This window comes from Diaporthe amygdali (genome assembly GCF_026229845.1).
Source record: "Diaporthe amygdali strain CAA958 chromosome Unknown NODE_19_length_847323_cov_64_739301, whole genome shotgun sequence".
In the NCBI taxonomy this organism is placed as follows: Eukaryota; Fungi; Ascomycota; class Sordariomycetes; order Diaporthales; family Diaporthaceae; genus Diaporthe; species Diaporthe amygdali.
Window position 1 is genome coordinate 156315 of NW_026517039.1, and position 21451 is coordinate 177765.

The 21451-nt window shown below is 53.5% G+C and overlaps 9 protein-coding genes across 9 annotated transcripts; 6 read left to right on the plus strand and 3 right to left on the minus strand.

Annotated features, from left to right (window-relative positions):
• Positions 1 to 595: 595 nt before the first annotated feature.
• On the plus strand, positions 596 to 4670 carry J7T55_010402 (uncharacterized protein; the record flags this gene model as incomplete). Its single annotated transcript, XM_053144941.1, has 3 exons — positions 596 to 989; positions 1047 to 1825; positions 2178 to 4670. 3 exons carry the CDS (start codon positions 596 to 598, stop codon positions 4668 to 4670), a joined length of 3666 nt encoding a protein of 1221 aa, XP_052992249.1.
• Positions 4671 to 5110: 440 nt separating this feature from the next.
• On the minus strand, positions 5111 to 6381 carry J7T55_010403 (uncharacterized protein; the record flags this gene model as incomplete). Its single annotated transcript, XM_053144942.1, has 3 exons — positions 5111 to 5953; positions 6012 to 6133; positions 6363 to 6381. The coding sequence occupies 3 exons, from the start codon at positions 6379 to 6381 to the stop codon at positions 5111 to 5113; spliced, it is 984 nt and encodes a 327-aa protein (XP_052992250.1).
• A 254-nt stretch (positions 6382 to 6635) lies between these two features.
• J7T55_010404 (uncharacterized protein) lies at positions 6636 to 9125 on the plus strand (the record flags this gene model as incomplete). Its single annotated transcript, XM_053144943.1, has 3 exons — positions 6636 to 6657; positions 6731 to 6814; positions 6934 to 9125. The coding sequence occupies 3 exons, from the start codon at positions 6636 to 6638 to the stop codon at positions 9123 to 9125; spliced, it is 2298 nt and encodes a 765-aa protein (XP_052992251.1).
• Positions 9126 to 9541: 416 nt separating this feature from the next.
• J7T55_010405 (uncharacterized protein) lies at positions 9542 to 12068 on the minus strand (the record flags this gene model as incomplete). The annotated part of the gene is made up of 4 exons (XM_053144944.1): positions 9542 to 9661; positions 9865 to 11316; positions 11476 to 11604; positions 11751 to 12068. 4 exons carry the CDS (start codon positions 12066 to 12068, stop codon positions 9542 to 9544), a joined length of 2019 nt encoding a protein of 672 aa, XP_052992252.1.
• An 898-nt stretch (positions 12069 to 12966) lies between these two features.
• J7T55_010406 (uncharacterized protein) lies at positions 12967 to 13338 on the minus strand (the record flags this gene model as incomplete). Its single annotated transcript, XM_053144946.1, has 1 exon — positions 12967 to 13338. One exon carries the CDS (start codon positions 13336 to 13338, stop codon positions 12967 to 12969), a length of 372 nt encoding a protein of 123 aa, XP_052992253.1.
• Positions 13339 to 14111: 773 nt separating this feature from the next.
• On the plus strand, positions 14112 to 14366 carry J7T55_010407 (uncharacterized protein; the record flags this gene model as incomplete). Its single annotated transcript, XM_053144947.1, has 1 exon — positions 14112 to 14366. The coding sequence occupies one exon, from the start codon at positions 14112 to 14114 to the stop codon at positions 14364 to 14366; it is 255 nt and encodes an 84-aa protein (XP_052992254.1).
• A 1153-nt stretch (positions 14367 to 15519) lies between these two features.
• Positions 15520 to 16386, plus strand: J7T55_010408 (uncharacterized protein; the record flags this gene model as incomplete). Its single annotated transcript, XM_053144948.1, has 1 exon — positions 15520 to 16386. One exon carries the CDS (start codon positions 15520 to 15522, stop codon positions 16384 to 16386), a length of 867 nt encoding a protein of 288 aa, XP_052992255.1.
• A 1711-nt stretch (positions 16387 to 18097) lies between these two features.
• J7T55_010409 (uncharacterized protein) lies at positions 18098 to 19480 on the plus strand (the record flags this gene model as incomplete). The annotated part of the gene is made up of 1 exon (XM_053144949.1): positions 18098 to 19480. The coding sequence occupies one exon, from the start codon at positions 18098 to 18100 to the stop codon at positions 19478 to 19480; it is 1383 nt and encodes a 460-aa protein (XP_052992256.1).
• A 766-nt stretch (positions 19481 to 20246) lies between these two features.
• On the plus strand, positions 20247 to 21226 carry J7T55_010410 (cetoin reductase; the record flags this gene model as incomplete). The annotated part of the gene is made up of 2 exons (XM_053144950.1): positions 20247 to 20620; positions 20680 to 21226. 2 exons carry the CDS (start codon positions 20247 to 20249, stop codon positions 21224 to 21226), a joined length of 921 nt encoding a protein of 306 aa, XP_052992257.1.
• Positions 21227 to 21451: the final 225 nt, after the last annotated feature.

Here is a 21451-nt window from a genome sequence, read left to right on the forward strand (position 1 = left end):
TAGAGTTGTTGCTAGAGTTCGTGATTTGGATAAAGCGAGTGAAGCTTTGGGCCGCACTGCTCAGTGCTGACAGAAATCGTTATACAGGCCTGGTTGTGATCCCCTTAAGACGCGGGCCTACAATTTAACTAGACCTACTCGCCTACTACAATCTCGCTTCCCTAGTGCAATGTAAGGCAACCATTATCAATAGCAGGCTAGAATGCAGGGCAGCATATCTTTAGAATTAACTAAGTGCTTACAGCACACAAAGCTTAAGGCTTAAGAATGCCTAGGTGGACTAATCACATACTGATTGTGGACGACAGAAGGTGTCGTGAAGGTGTGATTCTCAATACCCTGAGAACTCAATATTTTGTAAATTCATCCTTACTGCTAGCCCGGCTCTACCACAGCCCTCAGCGATTCATTTGGAGTGTAGTCTGGGTATTCGCCGTTTACTAACACAGGCCGATCTACTAGTGTGGACCATGTGCGCACCACACACTTGAGCAATATCTCCGGTGTACAAACTTGAAGATTCAAGCAGGTGTTCTTTCGAGACAAACCCAAATTTCAAGAAAGTTCATCTTGCATCCAACTCTCATCCTGCATCATGGAAAAACTCAAAGCTGTCCTAAGTTCGGCTTTGGCAGCGTGCCAGATCCCAGCTAGGCTATCGAAGGCTTCGATGGGGGAGGTCCAACGACAACAACAAGAGCATAACGGCTCATACCAGGCCGACTCAAAGCTCATGAACCTCCCGCTAGAACTTCTCGACCTCATTTACGCGCAGCTTGAACCCAGTGGTAAGATTGCGTGCTCTCTTGCCTGCATAGGTCTTTACGATAACTACTTCGAATCCGCGTGGGACGCCCGAGCATATTCAAGCCCGACTGCGAAGCGCGACGTGATCTCCGTCTTGGAGAAAGACGTGGCCCATCACGAATTCTTCTGCCCATTCTGCGATCGGTTTCGGGGGTTTCGACCACGAGGGAAGGCGAAGCCGCGTACGTGTTCGTTGGAGGCCGACTATAATATACACCCAGACAACCCGAGCTTGGCAGGGCAGAAGGTAGTATGCTGTCCCAGCCCAAGACTGGCAATGAACTCCTACCAGGGCCCCGAGATCAGCTTTCCTCTCGGGCGTCTGGTGCTGAACCGCCACCTTTACGGGGCGGACTGCGGCTTGCCCCTGGGCTGCCTGGAGATCGATGACCTTCCCATCCGAGTTACGGGTACAGGCGGGATTCCCTTGACTTGGAGACAGACTTGGCGGGCCAGGATCATAGAAAACGAGCTATTCCTTCGCTGCACCCACCTTCTCACGCAGGAGGAGAACATGACCGCCGAGGCTTTGAGAGCCGCCGTCGAAGGAGGGTCATCCTACTTCTTTTGCACACACCGGTGGACATCTAGGACGAGCGACAACCCAATGTTTTATCGGGGAAAGATACCACTCCATGGGCGAATATCAGAGGGGCAGCTTACGGCCTGCCAGAAAGCCGCGTCTTGGTGCTCCAAGTGCCTGACTGACTTGAACACAACCATCGAATGGCGGCCGTGCCTCGAGGCAGACGCCGGCGGAAAGGTCGGGGTGAGCGGCAGTGGGAAAGGCAGGTGGACCATCCGGGTCGAATCGTATCACCAGCTAGGAAGCTTCAGACGCGCAGTCGACTGGAAGTACCAAGCGGCTTGCTCAACGACACCATGGTACACTGCTAATGAGCTGTTTATGTCTGCGCAGTATGCGCAAGGTTTGGACCAAAATCCCCCGGGGTCGGTGATGATGTCCTGGCAGTCGGGGACATTGGAATTTCCGCGACATTCGGCGCTGATCGCCCGTGTTAGTTATTCTAAGCATCGGCGGGATCAATAGCGGACGTTGTGATGTGAGTAAGAGCGAAGACTCTGAACTTGACCGTGGCGGAGAGAAGGGTGGGGGATATAGAGACAGGAAATCAGGCCAGGGGAGCACGAACAGGGGTCTGGACCTCTGCAGGTGCCTTGCATGGGGGATCTGGGCACGCTGGGGTCCAGGTTGCAGGGGTATCTCCTGCACTCAGGGAGTCGGTAGTCTAGCTTGGATGCCCCGCTGGCCGTCACACTGGCGCATTGTTTACTCGGGTTGAGCCGACGTCTCTCTGCCTCTTGCTCGTCCTAACCCCGCCCAAGAACACGAAATACAACGACCACAGGAGAACTACACATGCGGTCCATTCCTCAACGATGACACGAGCACCGCAATGGCAGCTGTCCAGAACAACTTGCCGTCTCGCACAAGATCAGCGCGTATCGCCGGCCTAAACTCGACCAGGACCCTGACATCTGCCGCCGCCGCCGCAGCGCCGTCGAGACACCACGCGACACTCCCATCTTCGACTTCCAATGTGTCGCTATTTCTCACGAACCTGCACCTACTGGACTTGGATCTCCTCCCCGACTGGCCTGGTCTCAACCCCTCGACTTTCACCAACAAGGATGCCTCCCAGGGCCAGAAGAAGAGGGTTCAGTGCGTTGAGTGGGCACTGTACCAGCTCTTCAAGCTGTGGGACCCAGAGGAGGCGCGTAATAAGCTACAGCCCTTCTTCCCACCCCTCGAGCAAGTCCAGTCCGTAAATCTACGAGCTGCCCTCCTACGCTGCCTCGAGCAGGCCAAAAAGAATGGCGTATTGGGAAGAGACATAGTGCTGCGGAAGACGATGCTGGACGAGTGTAAGGGCGAACGAATGGAGGAGGTGCTGGCAGTGTTCTCTTCGGCGGTCTTGAAGAAGGTCATCACCGAGGAGCAGCTGAATAGCAAAGCACATTCAGCTATTGCCCAGACACTGGCTTTGGAGAATCGCGGCTATACCGGGGAGAGGGTTGACCTGAGCAGCCTGATAATTGCCCATAAGGTGTCTCTCAGGAAGAAGCTGGATCAGAAGGGGGCATTCAGAGCACAATACAACGACTTTGCGAAGCTTTTGGACTCCAAAGAACACGGCATAAGCCGGAGACGGGAGCAGACCAAGAGTGTGGCACTCCAGAGCAAGATCCCAAGACTTTCAGACGCCTCCAAACAAGATCTTCGACGCGCGGTCCGAAACAACTGGTCGGGCAACGAGCGATGGATTGAGACCTTGCTATATGGAGACGCAAAGTCACAGAAAGACGGTGTGCTAACCGCGCCGTTCGACCGTGTCTGGCGCCGTGTGCGGTCAAATCGCCTGGATGAACTGGAAGACACCAGCGGGGGCCTGCTTGAGCAGCTTGGGAGTCGCGTTCGTACTCAGCAGGCGAGGCTTGACAAGTGGCAGAGCTTCAGGAACGAGATGTTCAGCGACGTCGTGGATCAGCCTCAACAGAAGGGAACGGCTCGTGTTGGTCGGCAGAAGGGTATTGACTTAGGGTTTGGAGCCCACGAGGGGCTGCACTTGGGACGAATGAGCCCAAGGAAATTAACGTCGTCCAAGACTTCACATCTTAACGAGGAGTATAGGGCCCTGATTGATGGTCTGCAGACGGAGCTGCAGAGCCTGAGCCAAAACCAGGCCGCCCCTTTCTTTGGCCAGCTCAAGGGGCGCGAGCAGCCACTGAAATCCTCCGTACAGAGCAGCTCCAGTGAGAAGCCGGTTGATGAGCCAGTCTCTGAGCTTAGCGAGCTTGAAGAGGAGCTGGCGAAGACGTCTCTTCCACTGCGCAGCAAACCTTCGGAGCATTTGTCTCGACTTGATGCCGACCAAGCCATGGAATCGATCATCGCCCCTAAGCCATCACAGAGAGCACCACGGGCTCGCTTACCACAACCGCTGAAGACAATGCATGCCTTCAGGCCGACAAATGTTCCAACTGAAATCTCCCCGACAGATACCTCAATACCTACATCGCGTTCCGACAGCAAGACAGCATCTCCCCAACGGTCACCGGCCCGAGAACACAAAGATCTATCCCGTTCTCCCACTCGCTTTCACAGACATTCTCCGTCTCCTTCGCCGTCTCGGTCGCATGCTCGAGGCTCGCGGGATATGACACAGTCACCCGAGGAGATGCCCCCATCTCCAACCCAGCAGCAAGCGGACCAAATTTTGGCGTCCATGAACGCGGCGTCACCCTCACCGGTCAAGCAGCCGCGCCCGCGGCATACCCTATCCCTCGCAGAGCGAACCCGTCTCTCTATGGCTCGCGGCTCAAGCGCCGATTTGGACGACGAAGACGAGGTCGCGCTGAGCTCGCCGTCGCGACACCGCCGACGAAACACATCATCACGGTCACCAACCAAGAGCAGCAAGCCCGCAACCCCCACCACCATCAAAGAAAACCACTCAGCAGGCGACGAAGCAGACGCCGAGCAGGGCAAGGAGGACGACATCGTAGCGCGCACGCGCAAGTCGATGGCCAACTTCGAGGCGACGCAGCAGCGCGTGCGGCTGGAGCGGCAGCGGTCAGCAAAACGCGAGGCGCGCAAGCAGACGCTGTCCAACAAGAGCGGCGAGATCGCGCGCCAGCCCTACTTCCCGCCGGACACGGTGGACGAGGAGGCCGCGGGGGCCGGCGGCGACGACTCGACGGCCATGCTGGAGGAGTTGATCGCCAGGGAGGCGCAGATGGGCGAGGGCGCCGCGGACTATGACTCTGTGTTCAAGAGCCGGCCGCGCATCAAGGCTAGCCCGCCTGGGACGCCGGTTAGGGACCGGTTTGGGTTTGAGTGAGTAGATTGATATAGATTCTGAATAAACATTGTCAATCCTCGTCTGGAAGGTGCGGAGCGTATGACGCCGTGTTGTGGTGTTTATTGCCTGGTACATTTGGGTGCAACTGTCTGAATCTGAACCATGTCCTGAAAACGGCAGTGTGTATGGACCTCAAGGTTCAATTCACTGTCTTGAGTTGAGTCTATGTTGCAATATATTTGAACGCTGTAGAGAGCCGCCGTCCACAGACATATATCGCATGTCACATGCATATATCTAGCCAGTCCACCCTGCTGGCGTCCAGCCATTTTTTGTCTTGTCCCCGTAGTGCATCTTACAACACATCTATCGCAGATTGTACACAGTGGCCAATATAAAGCATCAAGACTGAAGAAATCCTAACCTCCGCTCCCAAATCTTTGCCTTGCTCTCGTGTTAAACCCTTCTTCCAGGACAGCTCACCACCCCTGCCTCGCAAGCTCCGTCACCCGCTTACAGGTAGCCTTGAACCCGTCCTTGAAGCGGGCCCTCCAGCGCTCGCTGCGGAGCCTCTTGCGCTTGAGCCCCGGCCGCTCGTGGAAGCGCTGGCGGGCGAGGTCCTGGACGACCTTGTTCCTGCGCACGTGGAAGTTGAGCATGTTGAGGCCGCGGGCCAGGTCGACCCTGGAGTCGAGGTGGACGGTGCGGCCGACCGAGGGCCGCAGGCGGTACTTGATGTCGGCGGCGGACTCGTTCTGCAGGGCCGTGTTGTTGAGCAGGTCGTCCATGTTGGGGGCCACGAGGTTCATTTCCTGCAGGGTCTCGAGGATGCCGTATTTATCGGATGGGTTGATGGTGCGGTTGGCCTGGGAGCGGCGCAGGCCCGGCGAGCTGGGCGTCGCCCAGGGGGTGAGGAGGCTGTCCTTGGAGGTGGGCGGTGGGGTTGTCGATGATGACGGTGGTGGTGCTGCCGCTGTGGAATTGTTGGGTGTGAGGAGGGACGACAAGCCAGCCGCTGCGGGCTTTCTGTTCTTGCTGGCTGGATTGGGCGACAGACTCGCCCGTGGTTGCTGCGACGATTGCTGCTGGTGTTGCTGCTGGTGCTGTCGATTGGTCTCGGACAGTGAGGGAGTGGGAGCAGGCGCAGTGGCTTCTGCTTCTGAGAGAGAGGGTCGGGTCGAGGAGACGGATCGGTATAGGGAGAACGCAAGGGGATAAGATAGTGTTGATGGTGTCGCAATTGCCCTTCTCGAGGCCGATCGGCCAGCGAGAAGGACGGCCTGTACTGGTCGGAGCTCCATCTCCAGGTCTGTGTCGATGGCCTGCCTGTCAGTGGATGTCAATTGATGATTAGGAAGTGACTGATGGATCCAAACATACAGGTTTGAGGTTGCGACCAAATTGGCCACGACAATGCTTCGTCCCTGGCACGCTCACAGGTCGAGGTCGAGGTGGGACGGTGACGAGGGCGAGCTGGACTAAGGTGGTGATGTTCACACACACTGTAAACCAATTGGCGCGATGCGACTGATTGTTGGATGCGCCTGCCGGGGAAATTTTGTCAAGATGGCTCTAACCTTGTTGGGCTAGCTCTGTAAACAGCCTTCTCTGTGCCTGCCCGCAGTACCTAGCGTGCCTAGGTACCTCAGTGCCCCCAGCCAGCTCGGTTGCCTTGGCCCAAGCTCTGGATTGACAGTTGGAGCCGACGCCCTTGCAGCAAAAGTCTCGTACCAGAGGCGGGACGGACCATTCAATTCTACTGGGCACTGCGAACTGCCTGGCCTTGTTTAACCCCAAGCTGCTTGCTGCTTTGAAGGTCGCTCGTTAGATACTTCCTACCAGCCCCAGCAACACCTCTGCAACAGCTTCAACGCAGAATCGAGTCTGCTTCCTGTCATTTTCTAGTCACAGGGATTCCTACAGACTCGACATCGCCGGCACGCGACAGGAACCTGGGATAGCAGATCACAAGGAAAGGGACCCGGACGGGCACAGCAAAAAAAGATGGCCTACAATCCATACGGAGGTGAGCACGCGCATCCGACTTTCCAACACCAGACTCTACTGTCGCAAACATAGCTAACTAATTCCAGCACCAGGCAACCCATATGGCCCTCCTCCCTCCTTCAACGGCTTCCCTGGCGTGGGCGGTGCGCCTGGCATGGCCCCGCCGCCTGGTCTAGGTATGTTTGTGTCTTCCGCTGCCTCTGTTCATCTGGCTGTCTATTTATCTGTATGCGCTCTGCTGTCTGCAGTCTGCAGTCTGTCGCCTTGTCGCAAGCTAACTATGGTCTTCAACCAGGCCCTCCACCAGGCATGTCCTCTGCCCCTGGGATGGCACCTCCTCCAGGTGTCCAGCAAGCCAATTCTCCCGCACAAGCTAATCGACCAAGTGGACTGCCCGCCTCCTTCCAGCCGCCTCCCAACCTGCCCAACATCAACTTTAACGCTCCCGTGATCCGCCTCGGCTCCTCCTCATTACCCCCCAAGCCAGCAGCCTCCGCAGCACCTGACCGCAGGGAGTCTAATGCGCCACCCTCGGCTGGTGGCGGCAGGCCCGGCCTGGGCGCAGATAGGAATCTCGAACAGTCTCGCGCCGCCGTCAGAGAGAGCATGCAGGCCCTACAGGCACCCACCCAAGAAGAGCGATTACGAACTATATTCTTGCATCAGATCCCAGAAACCTTGGGTGGCGACGAAGGCGTGGAAAGGTTCTTGGGCCTTGTCGGCAGGCTGCGCCGTTGGGACTCGGCAAAATCAAATTTATCAGACCACAAGGGTGAGCTTTTCGGTTTCGCCCAGTATGACGACCCTGATTCTCTGGCCACTGCTGTCGAGCTGCTCAAGGATATCGAGTTGCCCGTCAAGAAGCAGGAGCCTACCGATGGCCCTGTCAAGGACGAGTCCGGCGACGCTGGCGACGATGAGCCGTTCAAAGGCATAGAGAAAGCCAAGCTACAAGTCACCGTTGACGAAAGCACGCTGAAGTTCCTCGAGACATATGAGGAGAACAGACCCGACGACAGCGGAAAGGAGGCAAGGCTGGAAGCAGCAAGAGCTGCGTTGAAACAGGCGGTTCATGACCTTTTCTATCCCCCTCTACGCAAGACGCAAGACGGCGAGGGAGATGTGACTATGGGTGATGCCAACGGGTCAGGCGAAAATGTGGAGGTCATCAACATCCCTATAGCACAGGAAGATGAATTGGCAGACATCCCGGCCGAGATGAGAGAGGTCGTCGCCCAGGAAATCGCCGCTTTCCGTGATAGGAGCATTCGTCGGGATCTGGAGCGACTGAGGCGGGAAGAGGAGATGGAAGAGATGGAGCGGGCGCGTAACGGCGCTGCACGGCCATCACGAGACTCGCCTCCACCTGGCGCTAATTCCATCCCGCTCGGTCCCCGGGGTGTACCGAACGCACCATCTGGGCCTCGCGGTGCAGGTCGTGGTGTTGCCTTTATCAATGGTGCGAATGGTGACGGATCATATAATCGTGACGACGAGGATACTGATGCGAGCGATAACGAGCTCCATCAGAGGGAAGTAGCCAAACACAAGGCCGAGGATGACAAGCAGTATCTCGAGGCAGAGCGGAAGTGGGTCAACAGAGAGCGGCAACGAGCCGCCGCGCTTGAACGTGAGACAGATCGCGAGAAGGCCGAGGCTGACAGCATAAACCATCGCATCGAGGAGCAGCTCGAGCGCGAGAAGAACTGGGACGACGAGAAGGAGGCCGCGCGTAAGACGCACCCCTACTATCGCGACCATGCGGCATGGGCACGGAAACGCGCCCAGGATCGTGCAGAGGAAGAGAACCGCGATGAGGCGGATCGCCGGGCCGAGCAAGCAGAGCGCCGGCGCGAGGCGGCGGAGATGGAGCAGGCTAAGGACATGGCCGACTCATTCCTCAACCAGCAGGCGCAGGAGATCGAGCAGAGACAGCAGCAAGCCGCAGCTGCGGCCCCCGCACGCTTCACGATGTCCCTGGGCGCGGCGGCGCAAAAGGCGCAACAGCGCGCCGGGCCGCAGCGCAGGACAATGGCCGAGGTGGAAGGTCTGCTGGACGATGAGGAGAACGAGCAGACGACTAAGAGGCAGCTGGTGCCGATCAAATTCGAGCCACTGGGCCCGGGCGACACCAAGGCCATGAGCGAGGAGGAGATCCAGCAGGCGGTCAAGTCACTGGCTCAGGAGATCCCGACCACCAAGGAGGGTCTGTGGGGGTGGGACGTCAAGTGGGACTACCTGGACGACTCGGCTGTGTCGGACAAGCTGCGGCCCTTCATCGAGAAGAAGGTTGTCGAGTACCTGGGCGTGCAAGAGCAGCTGCTCGTCGACGTCGTCGAGGAGCACCTGCGCCGCCGGTCCAAGCCTGCCGAGCTGGTTGACGAGCTTGAGGGCCCACTCGAGGACGACGCCGAGGACCTGGTCAAGAAGCTCTGGCGCATGGTCATCTTCTTTACGGAGAGCGAGAAGAGGGGGTTGCCTGCTTAGATGTCATGTGATCGCTCTTGCCCTCGCCCTCTCTCATCGGCTGTTGCCCACAGGTGGCTTGTATTAACGGGCCCTACAAGGCTATACACCCCGAGTTTCTCCTGGGGCTTATCATAGGCGGGATGTGATATGAATACTTAAATAGTCTGGTTTGTAGGAATATCACTGGGAGTGGCAGTCTGCACGGTTGTTTTGGTGGGCTTGGTAGTGTGTTTTGCCCGTGGCGCTGTCTGAGCTAGAAGGGCAGCGAGTGCGCTGTTCGTAGATCCGGTGACGGCGATGGCGGTCTGGAAATTGGACTTAATGCATGCATACCCCTAGATTGTTTACATCTATCTGTGAAAGATCTCGCGATGTACAAAATAGTGATTTTGATATCAACCGATGCCCGTTCTTCCTGTTTTGACACCTTCCACCTATGATACCGGCTTTGCTCGAATGTCTGTGCCTGCCTGGATGAGCACCCTCATGACTTCGGGGTGATCCTCGTGCGCAGCTCTCATGAATGGTGTCATGCCACAAGGACTGCCTCTGGCCTATGTTCGTGTGGCCGAGCCGTCCAATCGGTGACACGGAAGCCTCCTTGTTGACAGCGTCATGCTTGAATTGTTTTCCTCAGTGCATCATGTGCCTAGTGTCTGGAGACTACCTCCTAAGTAACAGTAGCCGTGTGTCCTACGCAAACTGATGCCCAGAGCACTGTTCTCTTTCCCGGTCGATTGCAGAGAGCGGGATATACCATGTCACCTGCTGCTGGCTCGGGTCTGGCTCCGGCCTTCAAGAGATGAGTGACCACAGGGCCGTGGCCCTTGGATGCCGCGGCCGAGAGTGGGCTTGTTCTTGCACCCCAAACCCAAGCCATCGATTCAAGATTCGCCCCTCGCTCAACCAGGACTCTGACAGTGTCCAAGTGGCCGCGTGATGCTGCTAGCCACAGGGGTGTGGCCATTCGATCGTCTCGCCCAGTCAAATCTATCGACGCACCCTTGTCTAGGAGCAGTGCCACAATGCTCGTGTTCCCGGCGTCGGCGGCAGTCCCAAGCGGCGTCAGGTTCTCATATGCTGGGCCGTCTGCTAGGCGAGGCTCCACGTCCAGAATTTTGCAGAGCAAGTCAGCCTGGTTGGCCCACACAGCCTCGTGCACTGCGAGTGGATGATAGATCATGAGCTTTTTGACGATCGCCGGAAAACCATTGTGAAGTGCTGATTCAAAGGGTGTCAATCCGTCGGAGCCTCTGAACTCTCTGTGCTCGCTGTTGGACTTCATAAGCAAGAGGTCAACAATCTTGCTATCGCCTCTGCGAACCGCTATGTTCAGAGGCCCGTCGCCATTCTCGTCGACCAAGGATAAATCGACCCTCGAACAGTCAAGATATGATTCCACACGAGATATATTCCCTCGTTTGGTCGCTTGCAATAGATTGGAGTCCATCGAAATGGTATCGATGTCCGGGAGCCGAGATATGTATTCCATAACAGCGGTGTTTCTTTGGCATTCGGCGATCGACAGTGGCGTGTTACCATCCGAGTCCTTACTATAAACATCCACATCCGGAATATGTAGAAGCATCTCAAGTAGGACGACGTTCTCCTTCTTCATTGCAATCGTAATGGGCGGGCCATGGCGGCCTGCCAAGGTCATGTACTGGCGAATTCGGCTAAAATCTTGCTTTTCATTCTGAGAGACAATGAGATCAGCCAAGAGTCCGTCCTGAGCATGATCAGTGGCCCATTGAAAGACATAAGCAGGCAAGTCTCGTAAAGCGGTTAGAAACTCCTTGATGTCCCATTTTGGTAACCCCTCAACAGGGCTTTTGCCGGGCAAGTCTTTCGAACGCACCAACAGATACGCTACGCAGTTCTGAACCACCTTTTGTAATCCGATCTCGTAGTTAGGTCGCAGAATTTCGGATGTGTAGGCATCGACGGACAGCCCAAGCAGCGCGTAAATAACATCTCGGTCGTCTGAGACTTTGCTTCTCCCAAACTTCTTCAAAAGAGTAAGGAGGTCTTGGGAAGGACCTCCAAGCCACCAGGACTTTGCGCGCAGCAGCCCAGGCATAATGTCCAGCCGGGCTTGTACGCCTTCCCCACAACGGACCTTGAGAAGCGAAGGCATCATGACAAAGGTGCGGGAGTCAACTTCTTTTCGACCGCAATTGATGATGGCAAATTTAGCGAGTGCTGCTTCCTGGAGAACCCATATTCTTGAGAACCATTCGCGTCTTAATAACCTTCTTAAGGCCTCCACAATATCGTTAGGCGGGAACTCTTCGCCGAAGTTGCGTCCAAAACATGCCCACAGATGCCTCCATGTGTTATACATATGAGGTCGAGGTATTGTGAGTACCTGTTTGTCGAGCTCATTCATCCAGTCGAAAAGGTTGTCGATGTCGCTGTTGCTCGGCCCTAGCCAGATTATCACGTTGTACGCAGTTTGGTACACAAGACGCATTTGACCAACCTGGTGGCCACGTTCCTGTATGTCAAGAGAGAAATGAGCGGTTTGATACAACTATCGGAGAAGAACTATGTATTGACAGGACGGTCTAGATCTCAAAGATAACTGAAGTCAAAGAATCTGGGTACGGATCGAGGATGGGCATTGCAGAGAACATTACTCACAGCATCATGGCACTGGTCAATACAAATCGCATCAACCCAAATGATTCTGTCCCGATCCGATCGTCGCAAATTTCTGAGAGCTTCGTACAGGTTTTTGGTCACTTGAAATTGACACCCTTCTAGCCAGATGGTGTTCGCTGATCGTTTGGTTCCCCAAACATAGGACAATGCTTCGTAAGGGACGCCGTCGACTTGGTGAAGGTAAGTCTCGAATATCTCACAATTGATCGGCTCAAATTCGTCGCCTTTAAGCAATCGCACTAGTCGTATGGCGTCTGCCGCGAGGTCGATGCGCCTATACTTGTAAGAGGCAGACATTACACCAGTAAGATTATTTTGGTGGGTTGAAATCAGTGGCCAGGCGTTATAAAGGCTGCAAAATCAGAACAATAACGCCGCCTTAGAGATGAGCGGTTTGAATGACTTTTTCATTATTATACATGTGATATGGGAGCATGGGTCTTTGGCACCGGTTGTTTGTTGAGAAGATGAAACAAGCCCCGAAGCCTAGTTCTACGACAATGCATATAGATTAAGTCCCAACTTTTGATACCTCAACCCTCCAGAGGGGCACAGCCTCATCGGAGTAAACCAACCTCATGACCTTGGTCATGTGTCACTGAACTATTGGCTCGCAGTCCGGGCAAGTGCAGTAGTAAGGTAATACAAGTGCGGAGGAAAAGCCTACCGTATTGCGCAAAGCCTCCTGTCAGCACTGGTGCGGGGGCACAATTGGTAGTCGGGCGGTTGTAAGGAAGTTGAAAAAGTGTTTGAGACGGCCAGTACTGGGAGTCGCAGAGGACGAACATTTCATACTGAAAAACATCAGAAATCTAACTAGAGCTGTCTCGAATCGAACACAATTTTGACTGTTTGTCGCATCATTGAGAGCAAACACTTTATTCCCTGTCCAAATAATAAGGTACCAGAATAACGACTTAAATGGACAAACCCAATCTAAAAAGCACTAATTCACCTTGAAGACAAAACACTTCTATTGATTTACACATTTAAGACACATGCAAATGCGCTGTGGTCCAACTTGAATGAATGTTATTGCGTGTTATCTGCAGCTCATCGCCACTAGAAACTCAGACAAATCAGAAGAGCCATTGCTCCAAAGTATCAATTTGCTTCCCCGAACAACTGATATATCCCCCCCACCCCGGCCTGCCCCTACTGGAACACCCCTTGAGGCGAGAGAGAAAGCCATTGCTTATTCCGTAAGGCGCACGGAGTAAGGATGGTCTTGACCGTTGCCGCCAGTAATGTAGCCATCGCCTCCGAGGTTTCTGCAGACGTTGACCGCCTGTCCGTCGTAGGTGTTGGCAAGCTGAACACCACCGGTACATCCAGAAGCCTTGCTCTGAGTGAGGACGAAATTATGGCCCTGGGTCGGGTCGTCCTCGCCGGAGACAACCTTCATGTAGCTGCCTCCATTGGCGAAGCAACCATTGTTGTGTAGAGAGTAGTGAACCGAGCCGACTTGGTTATTACATCCAGAGTCGCTATAGAATGCAATATAGCCAGCAGCTTCGACGCCAGCGATGGCAAGAAGAAAGGCGGTGCAGCTAGAGGTGATTTGCATTTTTCTTTTGTGTTTCTGGAGAACAACAGAAGCGATCAGCAATCAGACAAGCCTTGACAGGTAGAGTGTTTGAGATACGCACAACTCAGTGAGGTAGTAGTGAATGGGCCTTTGCGATTGAACGTTGTTCAGATAGAGCTGATTTTGTGTGTGGAGGTTTAGATCGTCTCGAGGAGTCGGGGTGCCATTCTTATACTTTTCGACACCAACAGTCATGTAGAGAGGATTAATGAAGATCCCAGCCCCCAGGCCTGAGTCTTCCACGCTCGCGACACATGGAGAGAATGACTGTGACTTCTTTACGGCTTCAACGGAGGCGTGTGATCATGAGATATCTCACCGAGCTTGGCATCAGTAAATCTTTTCCACATCAGTTCGCGAGGCTCCTGGCGTCACGTCAGTTATACCGCACTATTGATCCCACAAGTGAGCAGAGCCAGAAATTACAGAAAGCCGCGCCAGTTCAACCCACCGATCCTTCAAACGGCGGTGGAGATGATGCAACGTAGAAAGGGCGTCAAGAATTTGCGAGAAACGCGAAGGAATCCGGAGCACGAGGACGGGATATGAGGTCATTGGCAGTTATGAATGCCTAATTTTGGAATGACTTTTGACAACAATACGTAATTTGCATTTATCGATCACAACAGCTGAGAAGTTGCCGGTTTGGATCAATCACTATGGAGTTGTGATATTTGGTATTGTTATCGACATCACGCCCCACGGCCCATGTGAAGCCTCGCGACCCCCCTCCCCCTTTCAGAGCGTCCTTGATGGTAAGAGCAGCAGTGGCGGTCCAGAGCATTAAGTTGAACGATGAGAAGACGGCTGCCGACCGGGTGGAGCCGCAGACGATACCAGAGCAGAAAAGCAGGTGCGTCAAGAAGACGGCGCAGCGCAATGAACCCAGAGAAGTAGAAGGGGACGTTGGTGACCTCAAGAGCAAGAACGGCCCGATCATTGCCAACAAGTCGTGGACTATCATTTCGCATCCAAAAACAGCTTGCCGACTTGAGCATGGCCGATGACGAGTGGCAAGGCTGCATTATGGCAGCTGACTTGACTCTGCAGATTTGATGACCAATTCTGACATGCTGAAATACTATTGCGTAAAACAATAAGCACTTATAGGTTTTTGAAAAGGCAAGGCTCAGGCCGCTGCAAATTGTGCAAGTGCCAGTACCATTTTGACCCAAGATCTACGTGAATTATGTGCATAATACAATACAGAGGGGCAGCTGCTTACTACAGCACTGCAGTTACCAGAGTCCCGCTTCAGCGTTGATTGGCTAACCATAAATGGCGACTCGAAAAAAGTGAGAAGGATCGAACAGCTGACAGCTGAAATTATTGCGGTTTGAGATGTATACTTCTCGGCAAGTGAAAGACATCAGGACACAGTGTCGGCAATGTCCACGTTAAAACCATCAAGCACTCATTCCTCAAACCTTGTATTTACCCCAGATGTCGCGGGAATAAAATGGATAAGTCTCTCGAAGAGTCAGAGACATTATTCGGGGCTTCAAGTGCTCGTTGCGAGGCTGGGTGGCAATAGAATGCACCAGTCAGGCTCGCTGGTTGTCATCAGGCAATCCCTTGAACAGCCCAACGGGTCGAGGCTGCTTCGGCCATCTATAGACGGAACTCGCTCGTCATTGGTTTTCATTCCACTTTGAGAGGTCTTTCAAGACAGCCAAGGTATAGGGCAAGTTCGGCCAATAGTCTTGCAGCTATGATCACCGGCTATCAGACCGCAAATCCTTACATTTGGAGATCATCGCCTAGTCAAGGTGCTTCGGCTGAGACTGGCCTACTTTCTCGCCAGTTGACGTTGGAAAAGAAGCCTGCTGATTAGTCATCTACAGACCAGCACAGGGGTTCTCCGCATCGACGTCGCAGTCGAGCCGAGGCATCTCGTCTCACCCGATCCGTTCTCCAAGCTTCCCCGGGTTCCGGATAGACACCCAGCTTTGCCTTGCACCCCACCAGATTTATCCCACGTCTTGTTGAGATCAAGGATTTCATATTGGGAAGCAACACCAGACTGTCCAGGACCAGCGACTCCGCCAAATTACATCGCCATTGGCATCCCGACCAGCGTCTTGAAGCCTTCTGGGTCAAGAACATACTCCAGTCACTGACGCAACCTCTAAATACCGTTTTGTTAATCTCACAGCAGCCATGTCGTCCCTTCCCAAAGGCCTGACCTCGCCTCCCCCCTCCGTCCCAGACGTCCTCATCTCATACCCCTCGCAACACGTCCTCCTCGTGACCCTCAACCGCCCCAAGGCCCTGAACGCCATTCCATCCACCAACCACAGCCTCATAGATGGCATCTGGCGCTGGTACGACTCCCAGCCCACCCTCCGCTGCGCCATCCTGACCGGCAGCGGGCGGGCGTTCTGCGCAGGCGCGGACCTCAAGGAGTGGAACGACCGCAACGCGGCCGCCAGCGGCGAGCAGACCGTCGAGCCTGAAACGGCCCAGAAGAACAGGGACCGGTGGGCCTCTGCGGGGTTCGGCGGGCTGAGCAACCGCGCGGGAAAGAAGCCCGTCATAGCGGCCGTGAACGGGCTCTGTCTCGGTGGCGGCATGGAGATGGCCGTGAACTGTGACCTGGTGGTTGCCAGCGAGGACGCCAAATTTGGGCTGCCCGAGGTCAAGAGGGGCGTGATTGCGCTTGCCGGCGCGTTGCCCCGGATCCAGAAGACGCTTGGGAAGCAGAGGGCTGCGGAGATGGCGCTTGTTGGTGGGATGTACACGGCGGCGAAGATGTACGAGTGGGGGATAGTGAACAAGGTTGTGAAGCAGGAGGATGTGGTTAAAGAGGCAGTCAAGTTTGCTGAGGAAATTGCTGACAATAGCCCTGACTCGGTTGTTGTGAGTCGCGAAGGTTTGAAGCTGGGGTGGGAAGTCGGGCCGGAGATGGGGACGGAGTTGTTGGAAAAGGGCATGTTTGGCCGGATAGATGCCGGGGATAACATGATAGAGGGCGTCATGAGCTTTGTAGAGAAGAGGAAGCCGGTCTGGAGGGACAGCAAGCTCTAATTCGTGGCTAACAAATATTTTAGTGCATACTGTTGGCCGGATATGCAATGTGTCCGTATAGACAGTGGAATACATTGAATGCCTGGACCGACATGAAACTGCATGGGATCCACGTCTCTTAGCATGCAAGGCTACTATAACCAACATAACATGACCAAGGCTCAGGCCATCTCAAACAAATATCCCTACGCTCGTTTCACCGATTGTCGAGAGTAATATTGACTCAACTTGAGAGAAATTCCAGAACGCACAAGGCTTTCGTGAGCATACGACTCCATGCCAGACTAAATGTCTTTGGATGTAAACTATTGGCACGTGTGGAAGCTTGTCTGACATACATGCATTATGGTGTCACAACACATCCTTGACTTGGCTGGTAGCAATAGCTCCCCCGCTTTGAGGCTCAACGAAGGAGGCAGCCTACTGGTCCTTTACATTAAGAACATGAGAGCTCCAAACTCTTCTGAATTTGACCACTTGATGCGTTCTAATCCTTGCATATAAACTCTTCGACTTGGTATCGTGCCCCATTGAGAAACTCACTCCTTCAGTTTCAGACTCGTCACGCCTGGGCCTTAAGCACTTCTACCAACCGCTGAGGAACTAGTATGGCCGACCACGGGACTCTGTCAGCCGGAGATGATACAGAAAAGAGGCTATCACAACTTTGTGCCGTCTGCGACCGAATCGGCACAAGCGATGCCCGTTGGTTCATCAATGCACGACTGATTTCACAGCCTGGGTTGGGGATATACGTTCATCGCCGTGACTTGCATTCGCTTAGAGCTAGCGCTGGTAAAGGATGCAGGTTGTGCGAGTTCATCCTTTCCACCATTGTAAACAGCGACGATGCTCGTCAGGTACCAACACTCAGCGGTGATATTCTTCAAGACTGTCTTCTCAGTGTCAAAGAGAAAGGAGGGTTGAACAGGAAAATGAGGCTTCTTCACAGTCGCGGGCTTGAACTGTCGCATCTGATACCATACAATCTACCATCCAGACTCAAATTTCCCGAAGGTATCCGCGGGTTAGACCTCCTCTCAAAGTGGTGTGGGATTGGACGAGTGATCTTGATCGGCAACGCTTATACCAATGCTCTTCCATCTAACCTGCGTGCAGTAGCTCTGTACCCATTTGGTACCATTGACTACCAAAGATTTGGAACTTCATTCATTGCAGGACAACCTTTCGAGCTCGCTGCTAGTCTAGGTATGAGAAAGATTCTACTATCTCTGTGGACCTGCTGATGCTTCGAGTTCGTCTAGATGATCCATTGGAACCCCTGGCCAGCGCTTGGACGTCCTCCCCAACGCTATTCACCGATCCTGTCTTGCGTCGTATACGTCATTGGCGTCGGATATGTTTGAATGAGCATCCCAAATGTCGGGGATCAAGGGGTCCTCGCCCTCTTCCAAGCCGAGTTATTAGCATCCCTGCCGAGACGGAACCTCACAAAGTCAGGCTTCAAGATACGCGAGGGCAAAGTGGAATTTACGCCGCTCTATCATATTGTTGGGGCACTATTGCTCCCAGAACAACCACCAAATATACACTTCCGGAGCATTTGGGTGGAATACCAGTCTCATTATTGCCGGCAACGATACGAGACGCTATTAAGCTGTGTCATTTTCTAGAAATTCCGTACCTATGGGTTGACTCGCTTTGCATTGTCCAAGATGATCCAGAAGATTGGCATAGAGAAGCGGCGGAGATGGCTGCAATCTATGGACGAGCGGCTCTGACGATATCCACACCCCAGAACAGCGGATGTGATGAGGGTTTCAACGACTTCGGGCAAATCGAATCGGAAGGCCCATCTCTTCCTGAAATATTATGGAAACATCGACAACGTGGAAGAATTGTGACGGGAGTAGTTAGTGTCCGGAACATGGCGTTGAATTCCTATGGCGAGCCTGAAGCTCCGTTTTGGATAGGAAAACAACACTCACCATGGATGAGACGTGGTTGGACCTTGCAAGAATGGCTCCTGTCTCCTAGGGTACTGCACTGTGGAAGAGAAAGAATGTGGGATTGCTACGAAACGTGGTACACCGAGAGCTCTTCGATGCTATCCAGCTCTGAAAGTGCTCTGCTCAATGCTGACCCCGTTGCCCAGGGCTTGGCTTCTTCTGTATTTGCGAGAATGGCCCGTATCGACCCTGAAATTGGTGAAGGCGCGCTAGATACCTACTGGGCTCGTCTGGTAGAGGATTACACATCGAGAACGCTCAGCCACGAAATGGATAAGATGCCTGCGATAGCAGGTCTTGCAGCCATTTTCATGGAACACAGCCATACGAGGGCGCTAGCCGCCAAGTATCTCGCTGGTCTCTGGTACTATAAGGGAATTTATCCCTTCGAAGGACAGAAATATCCGACATCACAGATACCGCTAGGCCTCTTGTGGAGAAGGTCCAGCGTTGAGTACATGCGATCACCCGATACATATCGAGCCCCATCATGGAGCTGGGCTAGTTTGGATGGCCCAGTGAGCTTATTCCGTCTTCAGTGGTCACTATTGGAGATATTTGGATCTACCGCTGGATCCAAGGATTATCTTCTATTCAAAAATATGGAGATCCTTGCCGTCAGGTGCTTATTTGATCCGCCTGGTTCATTTTCTCTGGTTCAGACCGGATGGATTATCGCTTCGAGTCTGCTCGAACGTGCATACTTGAATCCATCGTGGAAAGTCGCACAGTTCAATAGTAGTCTCCAGGCAGAATATCACAAGAGCTTTGTTGGGTTGAGTACTCACCAGAAACACGAGGAGACACCTTGGTTCGCAATTTTCGATCAGGATCCTGAACAAACCGGTGTAAACTTTGCAGAAGAAAGTTTACATGTTATACAGGTAGCAACCATGACTCGGCAAGTGCAGGAACGACGTCTTCCCGTTATCATTCACCACGCTCTCGTCGCAGAAAAAGTCGGCATCTTAGATGGTATTGATTGCTTCCGCAGACTAGGGGTTGCCTGGTACTGCCCCAAGGATGGAGGCAAGTGGAATGGAGTGATCGACGGACCAGCCAAAGAATGGATAGATCGGCATATGCTTCGAGATTGGAAAAGTCAGAAGATACGTTTGATTTAATATTAGACCTATTTGGGGGAGATCGAAGCACAATTAGACCATGCAGCAGAAAATAATGCTCAATTAAATTTATACAACCCATTTTACAGCGGCATTCCATCACATTCAAACTCTATTAGATTATGGGGGTGATCGTACGTGCTTCACTGGTGATCTACCCCAGATGTCAACTGGTACCGATGACTTTGGAGAATAGCCTACAGGCTACAGGCGCACATCCAGTATGCTTCTGTTCAACATGTTAGAACTGACTCAGATAGACTCACTTGATCGTCGACATTGATTCGGGATACTTTTTAATGACTACGATACAATTGTTGTGGCCTCATATTTACATTTGAAATCAATTACGTACTTATGCATTTGTCGATACTTGGTGGATAGATCGGTCAGCTGAAAGTCGGCCCATGCAGCACGCAGTGTTGTCCTTCACTTTGGCATTGGCGACCACATTAACAACTGAAGATACACGGCAAAACAGGTCTGAGGTTGAACCGTGGAGTCTGTGACACGCTGTGTTCACGGATATGGTTAGCGACCCCGCAGGTTCATGTGGGGGAGATCCTCCGTCGTACCACAATCGCCATTCTGAGTATCCCGACGGAGCATTGACAAGCGACAGTGGTGAGGGGAACGCGTGAGAGGTGGACGATGCGGGGAGAGCAAGGGATTGATATTAAACGCCATTCTGTAAACCTGGTGTTCACAGCTAGGACGACACTCACAAGAATGCATTTTCTGGGAGCATCGCCGCTCGCTAGGAACCATGAATACCCTTAGAACCGCGCCGATCGCGAGGGTTGTCAAGCCCCAGCTACTGAGGCAGGCTTCTCGCCTTGGGTTCGCCAGCAAAGCTGCACCGGCCGATCTGCTTCGCAAGAAGGTGGACGGCAAGAATGTCATTGTCACGGGCTCGGCCAGGGGCATCGGAAAGTCAATTGCCCTTCGTCTTGCCTCCGATGGGTACAATGTCTGTATCAACGACATTCCCGCTCTCGAAAAAGGGTGCGACGAAGTCGTGAAAGAGATCAAGTCAATGGGCAGGAACGCGTGCACTGCTGTTGGCGATGTGACTAACAGAGGGGAGGTGAAAGACATGATTCAGAAGAGCGTCAAGGAGCTAGGTCCACTTCATACAATGTGAGTTATTCACGTCAGGCCCAGCCTATAACTGGTCATCAGCTTACATTCAAATTCAGGATCGCCAATGCTGGCATAGCCCAGGTCAAGGCCTTGCTGGACCTGACCGATGAGGACTTTTCGCGGATGTTCGCTGTCAACGTCATCGGAGTCCATCACTGCTATTCCGAAGCAGCCAAGCAGATGATTGCGCAGGGGACATGCAAACCCGACTCACCCGGCAAAATCATCGGAGCGTCCTCCATCGTCGGCTTCAAGCCTTTCGCCTTGCTTTCGCACTACAGCGCATCAAAGTGGGCGGTCCGGGGACTCACGCAGGCTTATGCAATGGAGCTAGCGGAGCACAACATAACTGTCAACGCGTACGCGCCTGGCATCGTGGGGACAGGCATGTGGGAGCTCATTGACGAGGGATTGGCCAAGAAAAGCGGCAGAGACGTCAAAAAGGGGGCTATGATGGACAAGTTTGTTTCAGATCTAACGGCGCTGGGGAGGGTCAGCGTGCCAGGGGACGTTGCGAAGCTGGTGAGCTTCCTGTGCAGCAGCGATAGTGATTTTGTCACGGGCCAGACACAGGTTGTTGACGGGGGAATTATTTACACATAACTTTCAATGTTAACCTGTGCGAGATTGTTTGAAGGGTGAGAACGTGGCAATCAATGCTACTGTCCGACATCTTGTTTTGCTGGCACTTACACCATGAGGATACTCTATTGAAGTCATGAATATGGTACACCCGTTCGCTAGCGAATATCTTTGTTTCCTGGAATGAAGTCACCAGTTCTAACCAATGATCGCCCACATAGGCGGCAATAACGCAGGAAGATACAC